The following is a 25,638-nucleotide window of genomic DNA, read 5'->3' on the forward strand; positions in this document are numbered from 1 at the left end:
CCCGCGCAGCTCCGCGGTGAGGAGCGCAGGGCCAGGTCGGACTCCCACTGGAGTCCTGCCTTCACCTTCCGCTCACCGTGCGAGGCCCTGGAGACGCGACTCGACCTCCTGGGCCTCGGTCTTCATCTGCAAAATGGGGGTAATGAACCCCCACCTTGTGGGGCCAAATCCAGGGCACAGGTGGGCACTTGGGCACCCGGTACCCGTTAACCACGGTCCCGACTCCAGCCGAGGAAAGAGCTGGCGTCGGATGCCTCCTCCCTCCCTGCCGAGGCTCCGCCCCGCCCAGAGCCACTCCCAGTACCTGCCCAGAGCCCCACACAAACCCACTCGAGGAATGAAAAAATAACAGCCACTGTGATGCCCACAGAGCTTGGTGAACGCCCATAACAACCTCCCAGGTGGGTGCTATTTCACCCCCATTTTACAGATGAAGAAATGGAGGCTCGGAGAAGCAGAGTGACTAGTGCCAGGTCTCAGAGGCAGGATCCGAACCCCGTGTCCATGACACCCCAGAGCCACCACCCACACTGCCACTGCAGACTGGACGGCCACCCCAGTGGGCCCAGACCAGTGAGGACACGGGGCCTCCTGCCGCTACTTCACGCCCCTCCCACCTCTTCCCTGAGCACAGAGCTCCCGGCTACGCAGCCACCCACCTGCCCACCTGTGGGGGAGCTCACATTCCAGGGTGGGTCCCTGGGGGTCCACTGGCCCCCACTCGAAGGCAGCCAGCCTCAGGTGGGCACTCACCCCTCCACCCAGCCACCCTCTCTCCCTTTGGGTGTGGCTGGGGACACCCCCACCCCATCTTCTTGGACTGCTGGGCTGGACCACGTGGCGCTCCCGGCCTGAGACTCACTATGGACTTGCAGGATGACGTCCCGGCGGTCCTCGCCCACCGCGCTCACAGCCACGCAGGAGTACCTGCCGGAGTCGGAGGCCCGGGCGCTGGCCAAGGCGAGCACCTGGCCCCCAGGGAAGACCTGTGGCCCCAGAGGGAAGCCCACATTAGGCGAATGTCCTGCTGTTGCACACCCCAAGGGCCAGCACCCCATCTCACAAGCTGGCCCTGCTGCCGGGCACACCTGGACAGCCTGCCCCCGACCCCGGACCCCGCCTCGATGCAAGCAAACGGGGAGCTGCCCCCAGGCCGCGGGAACTCTGCCGGCTGGCAGGCCGCTACATCAGTCCTATGGTGGCGCTCGCCACGTGTAGCCAGTGAGCCTTGAAATGCGGTCGGTCCAAATCGTGAAGGGCCACAGGTATAAAATCCACAGCAGAATTGAAATTTGGTATGAAAAGAAGAATGTAAAATGTCTCATTGATAATTTTTATATTGATCTCGTGATGAAATGAAACTATTTTGGATGTATTGGATTAACTAACATGTATTGTCAAAATTGATCTCGCCTGTTTCTTTTTGGCTGTGAGGATGCTTTACGTTACACACATGGCTGTGTCGCGGAACGCGCTGTTTCCAGGGGGTGGTCCGGCTCCAGGCGGCTCTGTTCAGCCCTCCTGCCTCCCTGAGCCAGCACCGCTCCTCCCTCACCCTAAGCTCCCAGGGCCTGACCTCCACTCCCAGCACCCACTGGAGGTGCCAGGAAACTGAGCCAGGGCCACCCGGCCCTACCGACCTGGAGGCCAGGGGTCCCTGCCAGGGACACAGGGTTTCCATCCTTCAGCCACAGCAGCGTGGGGCTAGGGGCGCCAGCGGCATCGCAGGTCAGCCGGACAGGGGTGTTGAGCAGCACCGGGCCTGGCAGGCTGGGTGGCAGCGTGATTCGAGGGGGCACTGCAGGGCGGAGGTGGCACGGGGCACAGGCTGAGCCCCGCTGCGGGCAGAGCAGGCAGGCCCTGGCTGGGCACCCCCACTGGAGCACACGGCCACGGGCAGAAGCACAAGGACAGCCACCTGGACACAGGCGGCCACTTCACCATCCTGTAGGCTGCCCATCCCCTCCTCTCAACACTGCCACGAGGCCTCTACAGACGGGAAACTGAGGCTCAGAGACGGGAAGTCACCTGCCCACGCGGGACCAGCTACGAAGCAGCATTTGAACTCCAGCCTCTGGTCCGCAGGGGGTCCATTGTCACGGGGATGGTGTGGAGGCAAAGGCCCCTGGACAGTTTAACTTCCTAACTCAGAGGCGTCAGAGGACACACTACCTCACAGGCCATCCCTCGGGGCAGAAAATGGTCAGAGGATTCCACTGTATCTGGGAGGCATGAGCCATGATGCCCAGGGTCCCTGGCCCCTGCCAGTGACCCACTGCTCTGAGGATAAAGACCCGACCTTCCCTGTGGCCCACGGGGCCCAGGAGGTCTAGCCTCCACATGGCCACCAGCGCCCGCCGCACCCCTGCTCTCCGTGGTAAGCTCCAGGCCCTGGCCTCCTCTCACGCTCTCCAGTTCCCCAGGGCTCTGCAGCCTCGGCCTTGCTGCAGGTCTCAGTTCAGGTGTCCAGGTGTCAAAGCTGGCCCTGGGCTCCAGGCCCGTCAGTGCCCCATTGCAGGCACTCAGCTGTACCTTATGCTTACTAGCTCTCATCGCAATTGTCATCAAGTCATACTTTGGGTAGTAATATGATTACTGTATCTTCCAGCAGACTCGAAGCTCCTAAGTCTCCCTCGTTCAGGGCTGTAGCCCCAGGGTCTGCCCCAGAGCATGCACACAATGAACGTGGTTGCACAGAAGATGGACAGATGGGGGAAAGGGTGATTGAATGGGTGGGCAAATGGATGGTTGTCTGGGTAAGTGGATAGATGGGCAGAGGGTTGGCTAGAGGAATGGTTGAATCAATGCATGGATGGTCAAATATTTGCACGCATGGATGGAAGGAAGGCTGGCTGGCTGGACCAACTGATGGACAGCTGGGTGTTTGCATGGACAAATGGAGGGTGGCTGCCTCCCTGGCTGGTGGCTGGCTGGGTGGATGAAGGGACAGATAGGTAGATAGACGGGTGGATGGATAGATGGGTGGGTGGATGGATGGACCAGTGGGTGGACAGGTGGGTGGATAGATGAACAGATGGATGGGTGGGTTGATGGATTGATGGATGGCTGGTTGGGTGAGTGAGTGGACAGAAAGATTAGACAAATGGAAGAAAAGACAACTTTTGGGACAAGGGTCCCTGTAGTCCCCAGGCAACTCACCGTTGACCCGTAGGCCATACTGCATCTCTGTGCTGCCTGCCACATTGGATGCCACACATCGGTAGCTTCCAGCATTGGAAAGCTGGGCTCGCTCAATGCGGAGAACTCTCCCATCAGCTGATACCGTCACTCCTGTCCGGGCAGAGACAGGCCGGCGGCCCTTGAACCAGGAGACATCTGGGAAGAGAAGAGAGATGCAAGGGGTCCTGCCAGCCCTAAGACCCTGCCAGTGTCGTCGGCATCCGGGACAAGCTTCCAGGGTGGCCACACTTCTTTTCAGGCAAGAAAGCTGGGTTCTTCAGGAAGGGGAGCGGGGTGGAACAGGGCAGCGCTGACAGGACCAAGGGCAGAGGGGAAGCCCCAGGGGTGGAGGCTGGCGTGGCTGGGGGCAGGGACGGTCAAACCCGGCCCACCGCCGCCCCCAGGAGACCGCTCACCTGGGAGGCAGAGGGCAGGGCTGGGCCGCTGTGTCTGCAGCTTCCCTACAGCCTGCCCGGCCCCCCAGAGCTCAACGGGGGCCCCCAGCGGAGGGGACAAATGCCCCAGGGCTCGCCTACCCCAGGAGAAGCGGGGTGGGACTGGTTCAGATGGGGGACGGAGAGGGGCCTTCCTCCTGGGGGCCACAGTAAACATCACCCCATCCCACGTGCCGTGTGCGCACACCTAGCCCCAAGCGCCTGGCCCTTTCCTCAACTGCGGGTCTACAGGGGAGGCCAGACCGATGGTGACTTGGAGGGCCTGGGCCTCACCCCCAGGCCCGGGCAGCGCTGTGAAGTTGCAAAGTCTGAGCAGAAGCCCTGCAGGCTTGCTTCAGACCCGGCGCGCAGCCCTGGGCCCTGGTGGTGCGGTGGCAATGGCCTTGTCCAGGAGGAAGGGAGACAGGAGCAGCGCAGGAAGGGCCTGACGATTTCTCCCACAGTGCTACTGCCCGCGTGTGCCCGCGGCACTCGCCGGCCGCCTTAGATGTGTAGGTGGCATTCTGCCGGGAGGAGGGGTCTTACCGGGAGGGGGCACGCCCGAAGCCAGACACTCCAGGGTCACGGAGGCGTTTTCCAGCACTGCCTTGTCAACCAGGCCTGGCTCGATGTTGGGGGGCACTGGGGCAGACAAGGGGAGCCCCAGCTTGGTGGGTCGGTCTCTGCCATCCCCAGTGCCCCTCTCCCAACCTCCCCCAAAGTCCTGGGCATCAGGGCTCTAAAACAGCTCATGTTCTCTGACCCGGGACCCCCACCCCCGAAGCCACGCAGGGGGACAAAGAGTGACGGCTGCGACGTTTACTGCAACCACTCGAGGACGGCCGCCAGGGACAGTGGTAGCCCGGCAGTGGGTAGGATCCCCGCAGCCATGGGAAGTGACAAGGGCAGGGATTTCTGCACAAATGGACCCCAAAATGAAAAAAATAAGCAAAGGTAAGTGGGAATGTGGGCAAGGCCTGCCACTAAAAAGCCCACCAAAAACATCCGCAGAGCAAATTGTTTGTGCCTTCATTTCAGGACTTTCTGCTTCTCCTCAATTTAACTGCACGACTATGATTTTTAACCCTCCTCCCCGCCTCCAGCCCCACACCCCAGCCCCAAGGGCCCTCAGGTGTCTCCTGCCATCCCCGGCCCCCGGCCTTGCTGGCGCCCACGTCCTCACCCAAAACCTTCAGCGCCACGTCCCTGCTGCTCTCCCCAGCCAGGTTAGCAGCGGCACAAGTGTAGACACCTTCATCCCTCAGGTCCACCTTGTCAATCTGGGGGGAGGGGAGGGCAGAGAGTGCCACGGGGCTGTGCGTGCGGCAAAGCCACAGGGCCCAGGGTGGAGGAAGCCTGCGGACCGCAGGAAAGCACACTGGCTCTGGGGGTGGAGTACGGGCAGAGCACTTGGATCCCTGTGGCCTCTGGGCACACTGCCCTGCCCCCATTTCCTCCCTCTGACAACTGAAGCTCCTGGGACCCAGAAGAGGCTGAGGGTGACCTGCCCCCCACCCCCTCTTGCAGGCTGAGAAGGCTCTGTGCCCGTCCTATCCTCAGGCTGCTGGGGCCTGATCAGGTCTCCAGGAACCCCTAAAAGTAGCCCCTCCACTTGTGCCACATACCTGCAGGTTCCCCCCAGAGGCTGCCAGGGCCACCCCATCCTTCCACCAGCGGAGGCTTGGGGTGGGCACCCCAGCCCCTATGCATTGGAGGGTCACAGGCTGCAGGAAAGGGGCTGTGACGTTCTCACCCCCGACGATATTAACCGATGGGAGCTCTGGGGAGAGGTGGGAGGACCAGGGTCAGGGTCAGGGTCAGGAAGGGCACAGTGGACACCCAGCAGTCCCCTCAATGCCTGGGGGTGAGGGAGTAGCCTTGAAGGGCTGGGCCAGGGGCTGGCCTCTAGCTTCTACCCAGCCACCTGGCTTAGGGGAAAGAGCTTCAGACTCGGAACCAGCAGAGCAGTTCTTTCCCTTTAAACATTCCACTATCCATCCACGCATCTGTGCATCCATCTATCCATCCACCCACCCACCCATCCACCCACCCTTCCATCCATCATCTATCCACCCATCCAACCATCCACCCACCTACCCACCCATCCATCTGTCCATCCATCCATTTACCCACCCATCCATTTACCCATCCAACCCCTCCATTCATCCACCCATCCATAAATCCACCCACAATCCATCCATCCACCCATCCATACACCCAGCCATAATCCACCCACCCACCCACACCCTCCATCCACTCATGCATCCATACATGCATTGAGCATCTACTCTGTGCCCAGAACTATATTAGGGCTCCAAACACAGCAGAAAAAGGCAACCACTGTGCTACCGTCTCAGAGCTCACAGAGCTGGATAGCACAGATGGACAACCAAACAAGCAATCCCAATGTAGTGGATGGTGGGCTATGGCCACAACAGGCTGGATGGTGCAGACTAGAGAATTGGAATCAAGGAAGGCTTCCTGGAGGAAGGGGTGTTTCAGGACATACCTGAAAGATAGGGAGGAGCTAGGCAGGCAAAGAGGAGGGAGGATATTCCAGGCAGAGGAAACAGCAGAAGCAGACTCAGAGGTGAGAAGGAGAGTGCTCACTGATGTATGTAAAGAACTGAACAAAGTTCAGTGTGGTTAGCATGAAGAGTGGATGGAGAAAAAGGAGTCTGGGGAGAGGAGGGAGGACCTAGGGGCTGGACAGGACAGATGACAAGCGTGAAACGTGGCCCAGACCAGCGTCTCACACTTGTCTGCGGGGGACTGGGAAGGGCCTCCCAGAAACGCCCTTCCCAGGCCTGCCCCAGCCTCTGGCTCCACCCAACCCTGGCGTCCTGGGCTCCCCGTGATCCCGGAACCCAGGTGTCCACTCACCGTGCACGGACACCTCCACCTCGGCCCCAGCAGTGCCCGCCTCGTTGGTGGCCTGGCAGGAGAAGAGGCCTGCGTGGCCCAGCTCCACGTGGGCAATGCGCAGGGTGGCCCCCTGCGAGGCCACCTGCACCCCAGCCAGCTCCTCAGCGGGGCGGCCGTTCTGCAGCCAGCTGCGGTGGGTGCACAGGGGGCAGGTCAGCCTGAGGCCAGGGAAGGCGGGGCAGGACAAGCCAGGAAGCCTCTCAGCACCTCCCGCCTGCCCTGTCATCCCTGCCCTGGGCCTCTTCCATACTGCTGGGGATGGGAAGTAGCTCCCTCCCACCTACCGCCGCCGCCCCCAGCCCCGGCCCCCGCCACGTCATACGCACTGGACGGTAGGCACCGGGGAGCCCGAGGCCTGGCAGGGAAGTTCCAGGGGCTGTCCCACGATGGTGGTCACCTGGCCCAAGCCTTCAGCCACCAGGAGCTGCGGGGGCACTGCAGACAGGACCGCTGTTGGGCGTCCGGACCTGAGCAGCCCCTCATAGCACCCCCAAGTCGCCAGTGCCCTCGGAGCAAGGCCCCAGCCTCACCTCACCCTTCAAGTCTCCCCATAAGTGGTCCCTCCCTCAGGAGGCATTCCAGGGCCCCCGAAGGCTGGGTGAGGGGCGCCCTGGCCTCCCCACAGGCGGGCCTGTTTACGTAACGCCTGTCCCCTCAGTACACGGAAGGCTCAGGAGCCGGGCCGGCCTTGTTCCCTGCTTCGCCCCTGGTAGCACGTGGGGCCAGCGCAGCCAGTACTTGGGATGCGTCTGCCGAATGGACGGAAGGCCCTGCCCGCCCCGCCCGCCCCGTCCGGGGACCAGCGCCCACGAGCCGGCCTCAGGAACCTTTCCGCAAACGCCCTCTATCAGCGTCAGGCAGAACGGCGTCCTCCGTCTTGAGTGACCTGGCCCAGGGCCCTGGCCAGGGGCCCTTGATCCTGGGGCTCCACCCCGCCGTCCCCTAGCCCTGCTGGCCCCCAGCCCAGGCCTCATCTGTGTCATCCAACACTGGGCGCTGGTTACTTCTCTGCCAGCCTCCATCCCCGGGGTCTGCTCGGGACGAGCGCACGGCAGGCGTGGGTGGAGGGCCACAGCCCAGGTGGCTCTGGGGGAAGGGCGGGGCTCACCCTGCACCTCCACAGAGTACTGGAGCACGGCCTCCCCGGCGGCGCTGCTGGCCACGCAGCTGTACAAGCCCCTGGTCGCCTCCCCCGGGCTCTGCAGCCGCAGCACGCCGCCCATCTCCAGCCATGTCTCGTTGCTCTCTGCCACGGGCAGCCCCTCGTGGTGCCAGGAGAGGGTGGGGGGCGGATGGCCCCTGGCCAAGCACTGCAGCGCCACGGGCCTCCCAGCCACAGCCTTCACCTCGTACGGTCCTCCGCCAGCGCCCTCGATGGTGGGTGGGACTGGGGAAGAGGCAGGGGGCCGCTCAGGGACCAGAGCCAGACACCAGCCTGCTCTCTGCCCGGCCCAACAGGCCTGGTGAAGCCTCTCGGTGACCCTAGCCCGTGTAGAACCCTCCCCTCCCTCAGCCCCACTGGCTGCACCCCTGCTCAGACAGCAGCTCCTCCGGGTAGCCTCTCCCAGACCCTGCTGGAAGCATCCGCACCCTCCTGGGCCGATAGGGGACCCCTGCCAGGGCACTGTTTGCACCCTTTCTCCGTCCCCACTGCCACACCAGCCAGCTCGTCCTGAGCGCAGCGATGGCGCGTCTGTGTGTCTCCCAGTCCTGCAAGCAGCAGGTCTCAACATTAGTTGCATTCAAAGCCATGGCCCCAGGGCCAGGACCAGAGCGCTGCTCCCAGATGGCCTCGCCCCAGAGCCGCACAGTGGCCACCTGCCGGTGGGGCTGGAGCCCCGGCCCCTTCACCCGCTGAATGGAAGAGCTAATGCCGCAAAGTGCCCTGCAATCTAGCACGTGGCGAGTGACTAACCAATGCCAGTTAGTCACTAGCAGTGGTCCTGGCGTCTGGGCGTGGCTTAGTGAAAAGCCCCAAACCACACTCAGCTCTGCCGTGACATCAGGACAGGCCCTTCCACCCCTGGCCTCAGTTTCCTCACCTGGATGAGCCAAGATGACCCTTCTCCCTGAATAACTTTCTGTCTCATTGTCCTGTTTGCCTCTGACCATGCGGACTGGCCACCCAGCACTCCTTTGGAGATAGACGGAGGCCACCCGGCCCAGAGTCCCTCCTGCTGCCCACCCAGCTGCCACAACCCCTGGCCCTCACCATACACCTCCAGTCTGGTGGCCTTCTCTGCAGCCCCCACAGCGTTGCTGGCCTTGCAGGTATAGATGCCAGCGTCCGAGCCCTGGGCCCTCCCCAGCTGCAGCTGCCGGCCGCCTCTGGCGTAGACCGCCTCAGCGCTGGGGGGCAGCAGGGCCCCGTCCTTGAACCAGGTGATGTTAGGGCTGGGCACTCCTCGGGCCTCGCACAGGAACCACACCGGGTGCCCCTCCATGACGGCCACCTCGCCTGTCTCGTTGGAGCCCCAGATGGTGGGGGGTGCTGAGAAGGACAATGGGGGCCTTGTCACAGGTGGCCCCCCTGGCAGCTGGCATCCTCCCCCAGAGTGGCACGCTCAGGCCCTTGGGCCACAGGCTCCCCACACATCACAAGCTTCTACTGCAAGGGGGGAAGGCACGGGGGATGGGGAGAGTGGAGTCTGGGGACAGACGGGAGGGGCCAGCTTGGGGACATACTGGCATGGAAGATGCAGGGGGTGGAAGAGGGGCTGTGGGCTTGGGCTCTGGCCCCCACTCTGCCTCTGACTCACTAGATCACCCGGGCTAGGTCACTTCCCCTCTCTGGGCCTCAGTCTCCCCATCTGTGAAATAAGGGGCTGGACTAGATTAGGACCCCGAGGGCCACTCACCCACCCTGGCAGTACCCAGGGTACCGAAGGTGACTCTAGCTAGGGCATGTGGACACAGCGTGGATTAACTGCATCTCAGAGTGGAACAGCCACTTCTTCTACCCTGACTACACGCAGCAAGAAAAGCCTGCATTTGGTGCTACTGTGAATGCACTTAACCTTTCCGGCACTTTCTACCGTCGCTGTGTTAGCACAGAGAGCACGGATGCAGGCGGATGCCCCATGCCCAGCCCGCGCTGAGGACGGACAACATCGCCCTGGGGGTCGTGCTGTTCCCTCAGACCCTTCCACCACTGCGAGTGGCACCGGTGCCCACTCTCAGGTGAGATACTGCACATCCTTTTAAATAAGTGTGCTTTGGGGTAAAGAAAGTGACCGATTCAGAGAGAAGGTTTTAAAGATCGTCATTCCAACTGGTATCAGAAGTAGTAAAATGGGTGAAGCTGGGACGGAAGCATCAGATTTGGGAAACTCTGGGCTAGAAGCCCTCTCTCCCTCCCCCACCCTGGCATCCTTAGGCGGGGCTCGCCCCCCAGGGCCCCCTCCTCCCTCATCCTCCCTCCAGGGTAGCCGGCAGCTTCTCCCAGCAGCCAACGGCGGGGCCCGGAAGGTGTCAGGGCTCACCATGGACTCGGAGCTGGAAGTCCTTGGCCTGCTGGCCGGCAGGGCTGAAGGCCACACACTGGTACCGCCCCTCGTCCCCCAGGTGACTGCTGGCGATGCTGAGAACCTGGCCGTCCTCCCGGAGCTGCATGTGAGGGCCTCCGGGAAGGACAGGCCTGGGGAGACGGTCGGGGAAAGCGCCAGTGAGGCCGCAGCGCTGGCGGGCCATGCTGAACGGCGCCGCAGCTTATAAGGAAGGACGGCTGAGCCATTTACAGTGGCCACAAGGTGGCCGCAACCCAAACGCCAGCAACTGCGGACGGACCCACAACGTGTGGTCCACCGTGCGACGGAACATGATTCGGCCATAAAAGGAAGGTGACTCTGCCACTCACTAGGGTGAGGACGAACCTCACAAACACTACGCTGAGTGAAAGGAGCCAAAGGCCACCTGCTGTCTGTTCCGTGTATGCACAACGTCCAGAACAGGTCGCTTCACGGGACAGAAAGCAGACTGTGGCCGCCAGGGGCCGGGGGAGGGGCTGACGGCTTAATGGGCACAGGCTTTCCTTTCGGGGGATACAGTGTCGGGAACTAGACAGAGGTGACAGCTGCCCCATGCTGTGAACATGTAAAATGCCACTGGACTGTGTGCTTTAAAATGATTAATTGCATGTTATGTGAATTTTAACTAAAAATAAATGAGTTTACAAAAAAAGAAGACTGAGTGACAATAAGATTCTGCCCAGGCGAGAGCGGGGTCTCCCTGGGTAATCTCTCGCTGGGCAGGAGGCACCTGTGCTGCCCTCAGCCCGGCCTGGGCACCTGCCACGCCTGTCAGCCTCCTTGGAAGTGTTGAATCCTCCCCCTCCCTCCCTGCCCAGCTGGCCCAGCCCAGGCACCACCCCCACGCCATCCGCCACGGGACCACTCACTGCCCGTCCTTGGTCCACTCCACCTGGGGCATGGGGACCCCTGAGGGCCGACACTGCAGCTCCACATCGTCACCAGCCAGGCCCAGCACCTCCTGGGCCGCCCCAGCTCCAAACACAGAAGGAGGGACTGGGGGTGAGAAGGAGGGAAACTGCTCAGACACAAGCCCCGCCGACCACAGGGCCTTTGCCTGTGCTGAACCCCCCGCCCGGCTCACCCTTCCCTTCCCAGCCCCTGAGCAGGTGGGCCCTGCTCTGTGGTCCTCAACAGCCTGGAACACTCTCCTGTAGCACTTGTAACAGGAAAGACTTGCCTAACGTGTGACTGTCAAGGGCCCCTCTGTGCCCCCTGCTCCCTGCAGGCAAGGTCTCCCCTGTCCCCTGTCTGCCTACAAGAGTAGGGCTGGGGGGCCAGACATGCCCAGGAGTTGCGGGGCTCAGGCCTCACTCACTGAGCACGAGGAGATCGAAGTCCCTCTGGGCTATCCCAGCCTGGTTCTCCGCCCGGCAGGAGTAGAGGCCAGAATCACCCTCCTGGATCCTGGGGAAGTGCAGGGACCGGGCCCCATCCAGGAGGCGGTGGCTGCCGGCCGGGGGGATCTGGGCAGGGGAGGGCAGAGGCAGCAGTGAGTGGAGACCCAGCCACCCCAGGATGGCATGGTGGGAACTGAGGCCCAAGGAGCTGGGAGGTGGCCAGAGCAGCGCTGTGCTCCCTTCTACCGTGCAGCCCTCGGGCTTCCCCCGCTGCCCTGAACCCCAGTGTGTCCCCCAAGAACCCCAGTGTGTCCCCGAAGAACCCCAGTGTGTCCCCCAAGATACCCGCCACACCTTGGCGCATGCAGGAACACCCATCCAGAAGGCCTGACCCAATCCAAACCCCACCGACAGCCCGTCTGCCGCAGGGGGACACCCACCAGCTGCCCATCCTTCAGCCACACAATCTCCGGGGCTGGAGAGCCGTTGGCGTCACACTCCAGCGTCAGGGGCTGCCCGGCCATGCCTGACACGTTGGCCTTGCGCCCGTCCTCTCGGATGCTGGGGGGCACTGGGGCAGGGAGAGCGAGGAGCTGCCTCCCTCCCCTTGGAGCCACAGCCGCTGGGACCCGTCCAGGCCTGGGCAGGCAGCCCCAACTCCCCCCCCTTCCCCAGGGCCTAGGGTCGCCACTCTGCTGGTCACTGGGGTCCCAGGAGTCTGCCTGGCCCCTGATCTGGCCACGAGGGTCCCTGTGGGCCTGCCAACGGCTGCAGCAGCCTCGCCCTGGGATTGGCACACCCTGGCAGCCCAGGCCGGGGTGCCACATGCTCTGACACTCAGCTTTGCAAGGTGCTTCAGCCTGTGGATCCATCCGGGTCTACACCCAGCCAGGGGTCACAACTACCGGGGAGCCCCCAAGTCAGAATCTCTGAAGCTGGGGCCTGGGCATGTCTTCGCATGGAGCTGTTCACACTGTCCAGCAGGCTGGGGCACGTCCTGCCCACGGGGACAGCTGGCGCCGGTGCCCGTGGTAAGGGGGGCTTCCCTGCTCACGGCACCGTGGGTGTGGGGGTGAGGTGCACGTGAGCCTCGGGCCAGTGTCAACGGTTTTAACCTGGAGGGGGGCTCTAGGGCTGTCGCTGCCATCGGTGCTCACTCTAGCATGAATTCACCTGCCAGACCATTTAAAAGCCACCTATGGCGTTCCAGGGACTTCCCTATGCTCTCACCTGGGTGTCTCTCTGGGGAAATGGGGTACCCAGTGCAACCTACCACTTTCCCAAACCCCTCAAGCCCTCCCTTTGCTGGCACCTGGGGGCAGGGACCTGATCCTCCTCTGCAGGGAGCTCTCGGGCCCCGGGGAGCTGATGCTGCCACACCTGGGCACCTGGTCTTAAATCAGACCCTGGCGTCACTACCAGCCTCTGCCAACCAGGGCCATGGGAGGAGGGTACGAGCCGGTCCCTGGGTCCCCACGGCTTTCACCTCCCCGCCCCCAGCTCTGCATGCCCTGCTTACCGTGGACCACCAGCTTGGCTCTCCTGGATGCGGAACCCGCCTCATTGGTGGCCTGGCACTCGTAGTCTCCGCTGTCCATGGGCGAGACAGAGGCCAGGAACAGAGACCCTTCTTCCAGCACCGCCACGCCCGGCCGGCCCCACAGGGGCTCTGAGGATGGGCCCTTCCGCCACGTGACCTGCGGTGTAGGCGTCCCTGGCAGGGTGCACAGAGCCATCAGCACTGTCCCCCATGTGTCTCCTTTGTGCACATGTGGCTGACCCTGCAGCAGACGCCGCCTTCCCAGGCTGTGAGGAGCGTTTCCCGCAGCCACCCTGGCTGTCTGCCACGGTGCCCCCCGGCCCGTCGTGTGGGCCTGCACCCCCACGGCAGCCCCAGCCCCTGCCCTGCCCTACATTTCCTTTCTGTGCATCACCCCAACTTTCCAATGTACAGAGAACGCGCTGTTATTTATTCTTACTCTACCATCCGCTGTCCATCTCCTACATGAGGCCGGGGCTTTATTCTGTTCCCTGCTGTACCCTCAAGTGCTGGCACAGTGCCCGGCACGCAGCATGCGCCAAATGCACAAGGAGCCGGCCGTGTGCCACGTGCTGCGCGGTGCACGGTGGGAAACGCCAGCTCTGCCCGGCCTCACCCTCCCCTCACGATGCCACAGCCGTGGGTGGCTTTGCTGGCCGCACCCCCCATCAACTCCTCCGACATTCCTCACGTTGGCCTGGCGCACAGTGGGTGTGCAATAAACGGCTGCCACTGGGCTGTGAGTGGAGCCGTCACTCTGTCACCGGCCCCTAGAACAGGGCCTGCACAGAGCGGGTCCCCAAGGGGGCCTTGAGCGAGAGGCCCAGCCCCCCGTGCACACACGTCCGCGAGCCAGCGCCGCCCAGAGGTCACGGCGAGAGCCCCAGCTGTGCGCCCTGCTCTGCGGCGGCACACCGAGCCACCCCAGGATGCAGCCATCCTCACCCTCCCCTGCCGCCCGACCTCCGCCAGCACCGGGTTGGAGGGCGAGCTCGGGCCACATCCCCAAACTCGCGGGTCAGCACCCTCGCGCTGCCTGTTGCGGGCGCCCAGGGAACTGCACCCGCGTCCACACTCGCCCTGCGTGTCCTTGGGCCAGTTACCTGATTTCTCTGTGCCTGCTCCCCCTGGTGGGGGCTGCCATCCCCGCTGTGGGGACACACACCACATACACATCACATACAACAGACACACCACACACATACCACATACACACATGTACACATACCACATACATACACGACACACACATCACACACCACACACGTATCACATACAACAGACACACTGCACACATGCACACACACCATGCACACACATGTACACATGCCACATACATATGCAACACACATATCACACACCATACACGTATCACATACAACAGACACACCGCACACATGCACACACATCACATACACATATGTACACATACTACATACACAACACACATCACACACACATCACACAGTACTAACACAATATACATGCACACATACCACATACACATGCCGTATACATACCACACACTAGATACACAAACCACGTACATACACCCCCCCCACACTCCCACACAAACCACATATCACACACACATATCACATAGTACTAACATACAACACACATGCATACACACATACCATATACATACCACTCACTAGATACATGAACCACACACATACACCCCCCCACACCACACACACAAACCACACATATGTATACACACATTGCACACACACCAAACACCACACACACACCACACACACAAACCACACATATGCATACACACATTGCACACACACCAAACACCACACACACACCACACACACAAACCACACATATGCATACACACATCGCACACACACCAAACACCACACACACAAACACATACGCACCACACACCACGCGCCCCTCCCACCCCAGCCTCCCCGGAGAGCCTCCATCCTCCCCGCCACCCGGGGGACGCGGCCTTCGTGGCTGCTGGTCTGGAAGGGGCAATGGGTTTTCAACTCTGGAACTTCTTTTCATGCAAAAAATCTAACCCCTAAAGAGCTGTAACTGCAGGGCAGTCTGAAGCTCTGCTGGGAGATTCCAGGGGCATGAGCTGTCACTGAAAGTCACTGGCTCTGCCTCCCCATCCCTACTTCTCAGAGGAGCACCCAACGTCACCAGCGAGTGGGTGCCCCGCCCCACGAGGAGGAGGCAGATAGTGTCACCGCAGGCCCCAGGGCTCCCCAGGTGTGGCCGCTGGGCTTGATGCTGTCCCTGTAGACCTTGGAGCCCTCTGAGCCCGAGGCCCCAGGGCTGGGGAGCAGAGCCCACCCGTCACCAGGCAGGAGGCCCAGGGGGTGAGGGCTTGGGTGGTGCTGAGGAGGCTCAGTCTGGCCCAGAGGACAGGGGGACGTGTGTGGGGGCTGCGGGGCACGGAGAGGGCAGGAGGCCCTGGCTGGGGGGGGTCCCATCTCCCACCTCCACCCCCCAGAAGAGAGTGGCTGCTTGCTGTTCCCAGAGATGGACACAAGGTGGCATCGTGGTCACGGGCCCAGGACCTCGTCCCCTGGGAGGGCAGCTCTGCATACAGGGAAGCTGAGGGGTTCCCAGAACCCCTGGGTGCCTGTCCCACCCAGAGAGGGGCAGCCGTGTTCCCGCTCACCTCTCCCTCATCCTTTCCAGGGGCTTCCCTGGCGCCCGTGGCTGGAGGAGGAACAGCTGAGACTATAGCCAGCTCTCCGGGCTCCCACCAGGCTGCTTTATAACCTGCCACTTGCCACCCAGCGACCCAGACAGCACCCTCTGGAAAGCACCGACCCCACGCGGGGGAGAGCAGGTCCTCAGGGAGCAAGACGCTCACCAGTCATGGAAGAGCCGAACCCTAAAGACGCAACTCGGGCGGGGGTGGGACCTGCAGAGCGGGGCATGAGGCTCCCAGGGAGGTGGCCTCCCCCGGCCAGCACACCGCCCGAGCCCCTGCCAAGTGCCGGGACCTCAAACTCACGGCGGACCACTGAGTTCTCACAGCAGCCTGTGCAGAGTGGCTGCTACGACCCCACTGTACAGATGGGGAAACTGAGGCTGAGAAAGGCGACGCAAACAGCCCCAGGTTGCCCAGCCAGGAAGGGCTGCAGCAGGGCTCAGCGCTGGGCAGCTGACCACAGAGGTGGCCATCTGGGCCCCAGCCTGCACTGCCCCCAGAGAGGGCCCCAGAAGGGCGGGTTTGCCCAGGACCATTCAAATCCAGCCTCTGTGAGAAAGTCTGGAGCTTGGGGAGAGGCAGGGACCACCAAGCCCCAATCCACAGAACCCCCGGGCCGCCTCGGCCCCAGCTGTCACGCCCCAGGCACTGGGGTGGGCACAGGCAGGGCTGGGTCAGACCAGACCACACTCTGTGAGTCTCGCCCTGGCTGTGTGACCTCGGGTAAGCCCCAGCCCTCCGGAACTGGGCTGCCCCAGTGAAAAGGGGCCAATTTGAAGAGCCGCCCTACAGGGCTGTCGATGGGATAAAATGCCTGGCTTGGTGCTGGCAAGGAGTGAGGACCCCACAACCCATGGGCACCATCCACTGTGTGCCACCCAGGCTGCTGGAACGTGGGGGCTCCTCACTAGCCCAGCCCACCCCTCACCTGCCCAGGCCCACCCAGCCCAGCCTCACCTCTGGCCGGGCACGGCAGGCTGGCGTTCTCTCCGGCCACGCGCTCCAGCAGGCCGCTGGTCTCGTCAGCCCCCCAGTGCGGCGGCTCTGGTGGGAGGCAACACGGCCATGCTCAGACCTCTGGGCCCAGAGCTTGGCACTCCCCGCCCCGAGGACCCAGGGCAGCGGGGAGGGCATCCCCTTCCAGAAACCCGGCCCGTAGCCTCTAGCAAGCCCATCAGGGCCGGAGGTGCTAGCTTGCCTCCTGCAGGGTGACCCCGTGGAGCAGCCACCAGGGCGGAGACCCCATGCTCAGAGGGCTGAGCCTATGCTCTCAAACACGGGCCAAGCGTGGCTCTGCCCTCCAGTTCCCCACCAGCAGCGGCTTTCCGAGTTTGTTTTAAATTCCTGATAGCGCAAATGCTAGCACCATCGATCCAGAACTTTCTATGTGCTGGGTGCTTCAAACATTCTCTCACTGACCCCCCGTGTGTTATTGGACCCACTTTACAGGTGCAAACGCTGGGGTCAGAGAGTGTACACGACCGGCCTGTGGTTGTCCAGCTGCCCTGGGCCCTGTGCCTGCCCCGACCACTGGCCCATGTGCCTCTGTCCGCCCAGGTGCTTGGGGCCCCAAGGTCACGGGCAAAGGGGAAGGAGCACAGGGAGGCCCTGCTGGTGGCTCTGAGGACCTGCTGCCCACTACCCAAGGGCTGACTGGGCTCCGGACATAGGATAGCCCCACGGCTGTCTGTCCCAGGAAGGAAGGGAAAAGGCACAGAGACCAGAACAGAAAATGAGCACCTCTCGAGTCCAGGCGGCAGCTGGGGGAGGTGTGGAGAGGTGGGTTCTGGGGTTCGGGGAGACTCACCCAGCACCCTGAGCTCCACCTCCCAGGCGTCAACCCCGGCGCTGTTGGAGGCCTCACAGCGGTACCTCCCGGCGTCAGAGGTTCTGATGGCCGCAAAGTGGACGGAGCCCTCAGGCTCCCCTCCCCGCAGGGCCTGCCCGTCCTTGGACCAGCTCAGCCAGGGCTCAGGGTGGCCCTCGGCCACGCAGTTCAGATCCAAGGCTTCTCCCGCCAGCACCTTCAGGACCCGAGGGCCCGGCTGCACCTGAGGAGGCACTGATGGGGCCCCAGGGGGGAATCAAGGGGGGTCGGGTGAGGGTCCCAGACCCAGGCCGCATCTCGGATGTCACCGACCAACAAAATCATCAGGGGCACAAAGACCTGAGGACACCCCGTGTGGACCCCCGGGTGAGCAGCATCTGGCCGTCCACTTGAACACGCACCCTCACAAAAGACTCGCTCCTGCCTTCTTCCAGTGCTCCCAGCACCTGGGATTCATCCAGCTCAGTGCACACTTGGGGAAACTGAGGCTCGGGGGGTGAGGGACAGACTCAGATGGTCCAGCGAGATTGGGCGGCAGTACGTGTAGCCCAGCTCAGCCCCTCACAGCTCCGGACCCTGTGCCAGCTGGAGCCTCAATGTCCCCTTGTCACAAAGCCCCCCTCCCAGGATGAAATGAGAGGCAGCATGCAGTCATTCCAGCGAAACATGACACCTGCCTCCATCTGTCCCTTCCCTCGGCTGTGGGAAAGGCGGTTTTCATCCCTTTCGCGTTTGTGTTTTCCAGTCATTTTTTCATCCTCCATCTGACATCACACCCACCCATTTTGCAGATGAGGCAACTGAGGCTCAGAAAGTCCTATAAGTTGGCCAGAGTCACCCCTCCTTCAGCTGATGGAGCTGGAGCCAGCACCAACCCTGGGGCTGAGCGACCAGGAATGCCGGCAGCTTCCTGTGGGCCCGGACCAGGTGGGCCCGGGAGAATTCTCAGAGTCAGAGGCCACCGGCTCCGGGTGCTGCATGGGAGACTGGGGCGAGGGTCCTGGGCCCTCGGGGAAGCGGAGGTGCAGCCACCCTTCCCGGCTTCTGAGAAGGGGCCCAGAGATAAGGCCATCGTGGGAATCCAGCCCTGAGCAGAGGCAGCCCCTTGGCCCAGGGCCTCGCTGCCCAGGAGGGCTCCCTGCCCAGGGGCACAAAGGTGCATGTACCCCACCCACCAACCCCCTCACACACAGTTGCTGAGAACAATAACGGCTTCCACTGTCCTGAGCACTTAATGTCCTCGATACCTGCTGACAACTATGGGACGGGCGTTATTGTGGCCCCCACTTTACAAAGCAGGAAAGCAATGCTCAGAGAGAACAAGTGACTGGCCTAAGGTCACACAGCCAGTGTAGCAGTCAGGATTCAAACACAGCTCTGCCGACTCTGAGGCCCTGCTCCTTACCCTGCCTCCCCGTGTCTCTCTCACTCCCCCATGCAAACCCACGCAAGCCTCCGAGCCCCCTCCCTCTCTGGGCCTCAGCCTGTCCATCAGTGTAATGGGTGTTACCTTAGACCAGGGGTCTGCAAAGTCCTCTGTACAGGATCAGGCAATGAACATTTTAGGCTAAGCAGGCCAGATGGCCGGTCTCAACGTCTCAGCTCTGCCACGGTGGCACAAAGCAGCCACAGACAGCACAGACAAACTGCGCTATGTTCCAGTAAAACTCGTGTTTAGGGACACCGAATTTGAATTTCAAATATCACAAAATATTATCTGGGTTTTTTTTCTGTCCAATCATTTAAAAAGGTAGAAACCATCCCTTGCTCATGGCCCTATGACAGCAGGAGGTGGCCACATCTGGCCTGGCCTGGGTGACTCCCAGGTTCTCTAAAAGGACAAGCTGCTGCCTTTTAGGTACGCGACTCACACTGGCTGCCTCCCTGAATGGGACCTGGACACCAGGCAGATACCCACCCCTGGGACCCCCAGCCGGGCCTGGGACTGGCCCCACAGCAAGGGGCTCAGGGATTCAGCCAAAGAGGGAAGGACGCGTGTAAAGAGCTCGGTCCAGAGCCTGGCATACAGAAGGTGCTCACTAAGTGGCAGGGCCTCCTGTTATGGGTGTATAAAGCGCTTTGTTGAATGGGCAGGGTGGGCGCTGGGGCCTGGAACGGCCTCTCTGTGGGCCTTAGATGCTCCCAGCAGGACAGCGGCTCTGAGTGGTGCCCCACAAGCCTCTCAATGCCACCAAGCCCTGGGCTCCTGGGCTGGGCCCCAGCACCAGGCAGAGATGCTCTCAGACACCTCCCAACTCCCAAGGCCCCCAAACCTAGGTCCCCACTTGGCCCTGCCCTGCATCCTTGGGGGCCCCTGAACAGCATCTCTAGGTCCCAACCAAGGAGTATGGGGAGAAAGGGGCTGGAGAAGGAGACACAGGCCTGAGGACAGGACACAGAGGTGATGAGAGCAGGTGCGGAGGCCCACAGAGGGAGAGGTGACAGGACCTGGCCGTCCTGGGTGTGGGAAGGGTTGGGGAGCAGGGACGGAGGGAGAGACCAAGGTCAGGGGCTGGCCTTACCTTCCACCCTGAGGACGTAGTGACGGGAGGTGGACCCCGCAGGGTTACTGGCTGTGCACTCATAGTGGCCACTGTCACCCGCCTGGGCCTGGGCCAGACGCAGGGAGCCGGACGGGAGGAGTCCCTTCCTGCAGGAGTGGGGGGCACCGGTGAGACCTCCACTGATCCCACCCCCGTGGAAAGGCTTCAAGACCCAGCTGGAACCAGCCACCTCCCCCAGGAAGCCTTCTGGGACTGTGGCAGCACCCACCGCCTACCCCACACTTCCACTGCCCTGAACCACCACGCCAGGCCCAGCCCCACACCCACTGGCATGAGAGATAAGGAGCACTGGACTAGGAGTCCACTGGATTGGGTTCAAGTCTAAACTCTGAATCCTTCCCAGCTGTGCGACCTCAGGCAAACTGCTTCGCCTCATCTGTGAAATGGGCGTACCCACAGGGTCTGTGTCTGGGGCGGTGAACAGACTCCACCACAGGCTCCGCCCAGAGCCTGGCACCTGGTCGCTGCTTGATGCCCACTGCAGGTCACTCGCCTCCTCTACTGCACATGCCTGCCCTGCGACGTGGGGACGGGGGAGAAGCCACCAGCCCTGAGGCCTCTGCGTCTAAGTGCAGCCCCGCTGGTGCTCTGCTGGCAGGAACTGTGTCGAGGGCCTCCAGAGGCGGCTCTGGAAGCATCACTGCCCTCCCCGATTTGGCCCACCTTGCTGAAGTCGCCTGACTCACAGGGATCCAGGACCCCCAGCCAGGCTTCTGCAGCTGGGCTGGACCCCAAGGGGCCCCCGCGGACATGACGTCACCGGCCCGCATGTGCTGGCTCCGCACAGCCCCCGCCCCCGTAAAACAGCAAGGGCAGCTACCGCCGCCGGCCCCGGCTGGCCCCAAGAGCAAGTGGCCAGCACAGGGGTGGGGGCGCTCACTAGAGGCTCCAGCTGGGCTCTGGACCCCAACAGGCCTGGGCTCCAGTCCCGGCCCCACTCTCCTTTCTGCTGAACCCCAACGTCCTCCTCTGCTAACAGGGATCACAGAGCCCCTTGCGGAATCCCTAGGGAGCCCCCACTGCTCAAGCAGCTGCAAGGATCACATGAGATGCTATAAAGCGCTGGGCACGTGGCTATCAAACAGGTCAACATCGTCAGGGGTTCACTTTGGATCACCTCGGGCTTCTAGCTTTGTCCTGCCGGGTCTCTGTCTCCCCATCTGTAAAACGAGGCAACAACCCCCACATCTAGCAACTCAGCCACCAGTTTGTCCAGAGTGTCCGGCAGGCACTTGGGACAAGTTCTCTGAGGTTGGGGATGATACACCGGGTGGTGGTCTCTAGAGCCCAGGCACCAGGCTAGACTGCCCGGGTCCGAACTGTTCTGCCATGCGCTTGCTGTGTGAGGCTGCGCAAGTCACTCAACCTTCCTGTGCCTAAGTTGTCTCATTTTGGGAAACAGAGCCAGCAGTAGTGCTTATCCCTCACAGGGCTGTCGAAAGAACCGAATGATCTAATCCATAGCCCAGCATCTGCAGCGGAAGGCACTCAGCAAAGGCCAGCTGTCTCCATGGTGAGCCCAGCACACGCATAAACAATACACAGCGCTGTCGTGCGTGTTTTAAAACATTCACATAAATGGCAGCATGCATATGCGTGTAGGTCAAATCCGTTCATTTTTCACTGTTGTATAATATTCCCTTGCATGATCACACCACGGTTTATTAATCTGCCCCCTTTTGAGTGGACATTTAAACATTTAGACCTTCCTTTCTCTCCTTCCTTTCTCTTTCTTTCCTTTCTTATTTTTCTCTTTTTCTTTTCTCCTCTTTTCTTTCACCAGCGGAGCTCTCTGCACGCTGCTCTGCGTGCCTCACGTGAACCAGGGCAGGCCTCCTGGGCCCACAGACTCACACGCCACGTGGGGCAGGGCTTCTCATCAGAACCCACTGGCTGTATGTGAAACCCGCAGATTCCCAGGCTCCACCAGCAACTCTGATTCAGTAGGGGGTGGGAGTGGGGTGGGCAGTGGGCTCTAGGCGGCTGATACACCTGGCCAGGGGACCATGACTTTGGAACACTGGCCAGGGACGTGAGGAAGTACCCCTTCCCCGAGCAGCAGCATGGCAGAGCGGATGGGTGAGGGGCTTTGATGGCCGGTGGCCCTGGCGAGAACCACCCTTCTGCCTCTTACAGGCTGGCCTTGGACCAAGGACTCCCCCTTCCTGAGCTTCAGCGTCCACATGTAAAACCGCAGGAGAGAGCAAGGATGAGGTGACATCACACACACAAAGCCTGCAGTGCCTGGGACACAGCAAGTGCTCCACGACCAGCCCCGCAGTCGGTGCGGTACGACCCCAGCTGGTGTCCAGGTTCTCGCCCCCCAGCCTCCATCGCCTGGGCAGCCCCGAGCAGGTGGCTCAGTCTTTAAAGTGTGTAAGAAATGAGGGACAGCAGGACACAGACAGGTACGGTCTGGCGACAGTGAACATCCCCTGCAGGGCTCCCCGCCCCCGCACAGCTCAGCTTTTCTCGTCTATGGCTTTTTAAAAAATTAAATAACGTTGCTGTGTCAACGTCCACCAAACAAGGGCCAAACCGGTTTGAGGCTGAAACTTATCCCCTCAGTCACACACGGGGCTTCGACATGCTTCCTGCCCGACTTCACTGCGACACCTGGGCCAGCGAACAGGGACGACCCGGGCCCGTGGAAGGAGGCCTGGCCGGGAACGGGTTCTGGGTCTAAAGTCCGACTGTGTCACGACACACTGCAGCCGCAGGCAAGGCAGCTCGCACCTCTGAACCCCGATCTCTTTGTGTTTGAAAAGGCAGCTCCGGGCTCCATGATCTCAGAGGCTGCCTTCCAGGTACCCTGAGAACTTTAGGGATCACAGAGCCCCTCCATCCCCTCCCCACCATTCCATTAACAGGATAGGAAGTGGGAGCTTCTGGGGGAAAAAGAAAAACAAAAACATTTATAAAAGCAGAAAGATTCCCAACAAATACAAGTAGTCTTTGTCTTTCTTATGACCAGCCCCTGGGTCACTCCCTAGAAAGAGTTTGCAGCCTGCTCTATCACAAAGGACGAGATGGAGGAGGGAGACCCATTTCACAGATGGGCAAGCCAAGGCCTGCAGAGGCCAAAGGACCCACTGCCTGCCCGGTGTTGCCCGTGTCTGCTCTAAATGCCAAACCGGCCACATCGTTGCCCTGTTCTCAACCCCTCTGTGGCTGCCCACTGCCCCCTGGACAAAACCCACGCACAGCATCGTGGCCTGCCGGACCACCAGCCCCACCTCCAGCTCCAGACCTGCATCCCTGCACGGCGGCACGGCCACTGCTCTTCCTCCGTGGGGCCAGCGCCAGCCCACCGCCCCTCCTCTGCACGTGCTGTCTTCCCACCCGGGACACACCTCCCCTTCCGGTTCACCTAATAACACCTGCTCCTCTTTCAACACTGAGACGTCACTTCCTCCAGGAAGGCTGCCTCGATGCCCCAGGCTGGCAGGTCTGGCCCAGGGGCCCCCACAGCAGCATGCACATCCCTCCCTCACCACGCTGGCTTGTCACCACCTGTCTGTGGCTCCAAGAGGATACACCCCCGTCTGTCTCACTTGCATGGGTATCCCCAGGACCTGGCCCAGACCTGGCGCAGAGCGACCCTTTCTCACGACCCTGCCCAAGCTCCATGAGGCTCAGGGAAGAGGAAAAGCCCTGGGCTCTGGGCTCTGGGGCTGCCAGGGCCACCGCCTGCTCCTCCCACGCCCTCCCCACATTCCACAGGCCCTGCGGGGAGGCGGGGAGAGAGGGGAGGAAGCAAGGAGGACATCAGTCTCTCCAAGGAACAGGCTGCTGCCGAGCGTGTGGCGTAATTAGCGGGAGCGACTTCACTGGCGTGTGCAGCCAGATGGCTCCGCGCAGCGCCCAGATGAGAGCACGGGGAGGTTGGAGGGGAATTTCCTGTTTATGACAGCCATCTGGCTTGAGCCCTCGCCATCGCCATCGGAGCGAGGCGCACGCAGATGTCAGAGTGGAGGGGATCCGCGAGGCGCCCACCCGTGGCCGGTCCCACGGCAGAGGCTGCCCAGAGGGACCAAAGTGTGTGATGGAAAGCGCTCCGGGAATGCAATCCCAGGCTGCACCTGGCCGCAGCCTCCCCAGCACACACTGCCCCGCAGTCCTCTGTGGCCTGGGGAGCCTTCCCCACGGATTTATTGCACCTGTTACTACCTGCCACTGTCTACTCGCTCTGTGAGGGGAGGACTGGGTTGCCCAGGTCCCCGGCAAGTCCCCAGCCCTTAGCATAAGTCCTGGCCCATAGTAGGTGCTCAATAAACATCTGATGGCAAATCCCAGCTGTCCCCTGTCCACACACATCCACTCCCTTCCTACCATCGCTCACACTGGTCCCTGATCCCCACTCCTGCCCTCCTCAGACCCCTTCAAGGCAGCCTTGGCTCCAGCTCTCCCGTGAAGCGTTGCCCTGCCTGCACCACATCAAGCGTGGTCCGGCCAACTGCTCATTCATTCATTCATCATTTATTCATTCAACAAAGAGATGCTGGGGTCAAGGTGGACCAGAGGCAGCCACAGTGGAGGAAACGCACCTGTCCTCAGGCTGCTCAGAGTGTGGGTTGCCCATGTGTACCCTCATCCTTCCCACCACCACCCATGTTGCTGGTCCTGCCCCCTCTGTTTAAAAGCACCAGCAAATAGGGTCAGTGGCTGTCAAATGAATGAGTCACCCAGCCCACAGGAGGGCCAGTCCTCCCGACACAGCACACAGGCAGCCGCACTCGACAGACGCCCGTGTCTGCCAGGGCAGGTGGCGTCTGAGCCTGGGGCCTGGAGGGCTCCCGCCCCACACACGGCCACCCAGACTCACATCCCCTTCCTGTGGCCTCACCAGCACCACAGACCCTTGTCCGGAAGCCACAGGTGGAAAAGGCAAGCTGGAGAAATTTAGGAAGTGCCTGTTGTGGACCAAAGGGCCAAGTGCAGCACACGAGAGGGAGAGCGAGCAGGCGCCATCCCTGCAAGCCTGGCACGCCGGTGCTGCTAGCAGGCATGGTGCTGATGCTGTCAACTACTGGACGCTTCCTGTGTCCCACTGCACGGCAAAGCGCCTTGCAAGCACCTTCCCACTTGAGAGCCCCAACAGCCTGACCGCAGGGCACGCGGGTCTCACTGCCATGGCCCCCTCCCGCAGAGGAGGAGACTGAGCCTCCGCCGATGTGGTCCTCTTACCCGGCCACCCGGGCAAGGCCACCCAGCAGGTCGGGACACTGGACACTGAGACTGGACACTCCCACTTTGCAACCGTCTCCTCACTGCTGCCGTGAGCTAAACGCTCGGCTCTGAAATCTGGTTAACTGAAATGTTTTCTGTAAAGAGCCACTGGCTATAGGCTGATAAGACCCGACTTCAGAGCCACCAGGCCAGGAACCATCAAGAGCTTCAAGGAGCCACCAAGGCAGAGACTCCAAGCAGGGCCCATGGGGAGTCCATGCACGCCACTGGCTCACGGCAAGCGAGCAGTTCTCCCGGGTCACCAGATCCCAGCTGCAGGCCTCACCTCTTGCCTCGGGTTAGCCGAGCCAGCGTCCCCCTTCCGGGAGACAGGGTGGGTGGGCTGCCGGTCCCTGTAGCATCCTCGGGAAGGGGCAGAGAA

General features: G+C 61.8%; 1 protein-coding gene across 1 annotated transcript in view; it reads right to left on the reverse strand.

The window, feature by feature from the left end:
* Positions 1-25,638, reverse strand: part of HMCN2 (hemicentin 2) — a 140,126-nt gene that overhangs the window by 58,373 nt on the left and 56,115 nt on the right. Inside the window, exons 23-40 of the mRNA XM_012639709.1 lie at positions 19,986-20,113; positions 17,443-17,697; positions 16,593-16,679; positions 12,926-13,120; positions 11,847-11,977; positions 11,385-11,532; positions 10,936-11,062; positions 10,022-10,176; positions 8,752-9,030; positions 7,648-7,926; positions 6,866-6,974; positions 6,498-6,667; positions 5,240-5,394; positions 4,798-4,894; positions 4,161-4,256; positions 3,160-3,336; positions 1,641-1,798; positions 863-986 (exon numbers count right to left, since the gene is read on the reverse strand). Of these exons, the coding sequence (XP_012495163.1) occupies positions 863-986; positions 1,641-1,798; positions 3,160-3,336; positions 4,161-4,256; positions 4,798-4,894; positions 5,240-5,394; positions 6,498-6,667; positions 6,866-6,974; positions 7,648-7,926; positions 8,752-9,030; positions 10,022-10,176; positions 10,936-11,062; positions 11,385-11,532; positions 11,847-11,977; positions 12,926-13,120; positions 16,593-16,679; positions 17,443-17,697; positions 19,986-20,113 (2,870 nt within the window). The remainder of the gene's footprint in view (positions 1-862; positions 987-1,640; positions 1,799-3,159; positions 3,337-4,160; positions 4,257-4,797; positions 4,895-5,239; positions 5,395-6,497; positions 6,668-6,865; positions 6,975-7,647; positions 7,927-8,751; positions 9,031-10,021; positions 10,177-10,935; positions 11,063-11,384; positions 11,533-11,846; positions 11,978-12,925; positions 13,121-16,592; positions 16,680-17,442; positions 17,698-19,985; positions 20,114-25,638) is intronic.

The sequence above is a fragment of the Propithecus coquereli genome, unplaced genomic scaffold, assembly GCF_000956105.1.
Source record: "Propithecus coquereli isolate 6110/MARCELLA unplaced genomic scaffold, Pcoq_1.0 Scaffold142, whole genome shotgun sequence".
Classification (NCBI taxonomy): domain Eukaryota; kingdom Metazoa; phylum Chordata; class Mammalia; order Primates; family Indriidae; genus Propithecus; species Propithecus coquereli.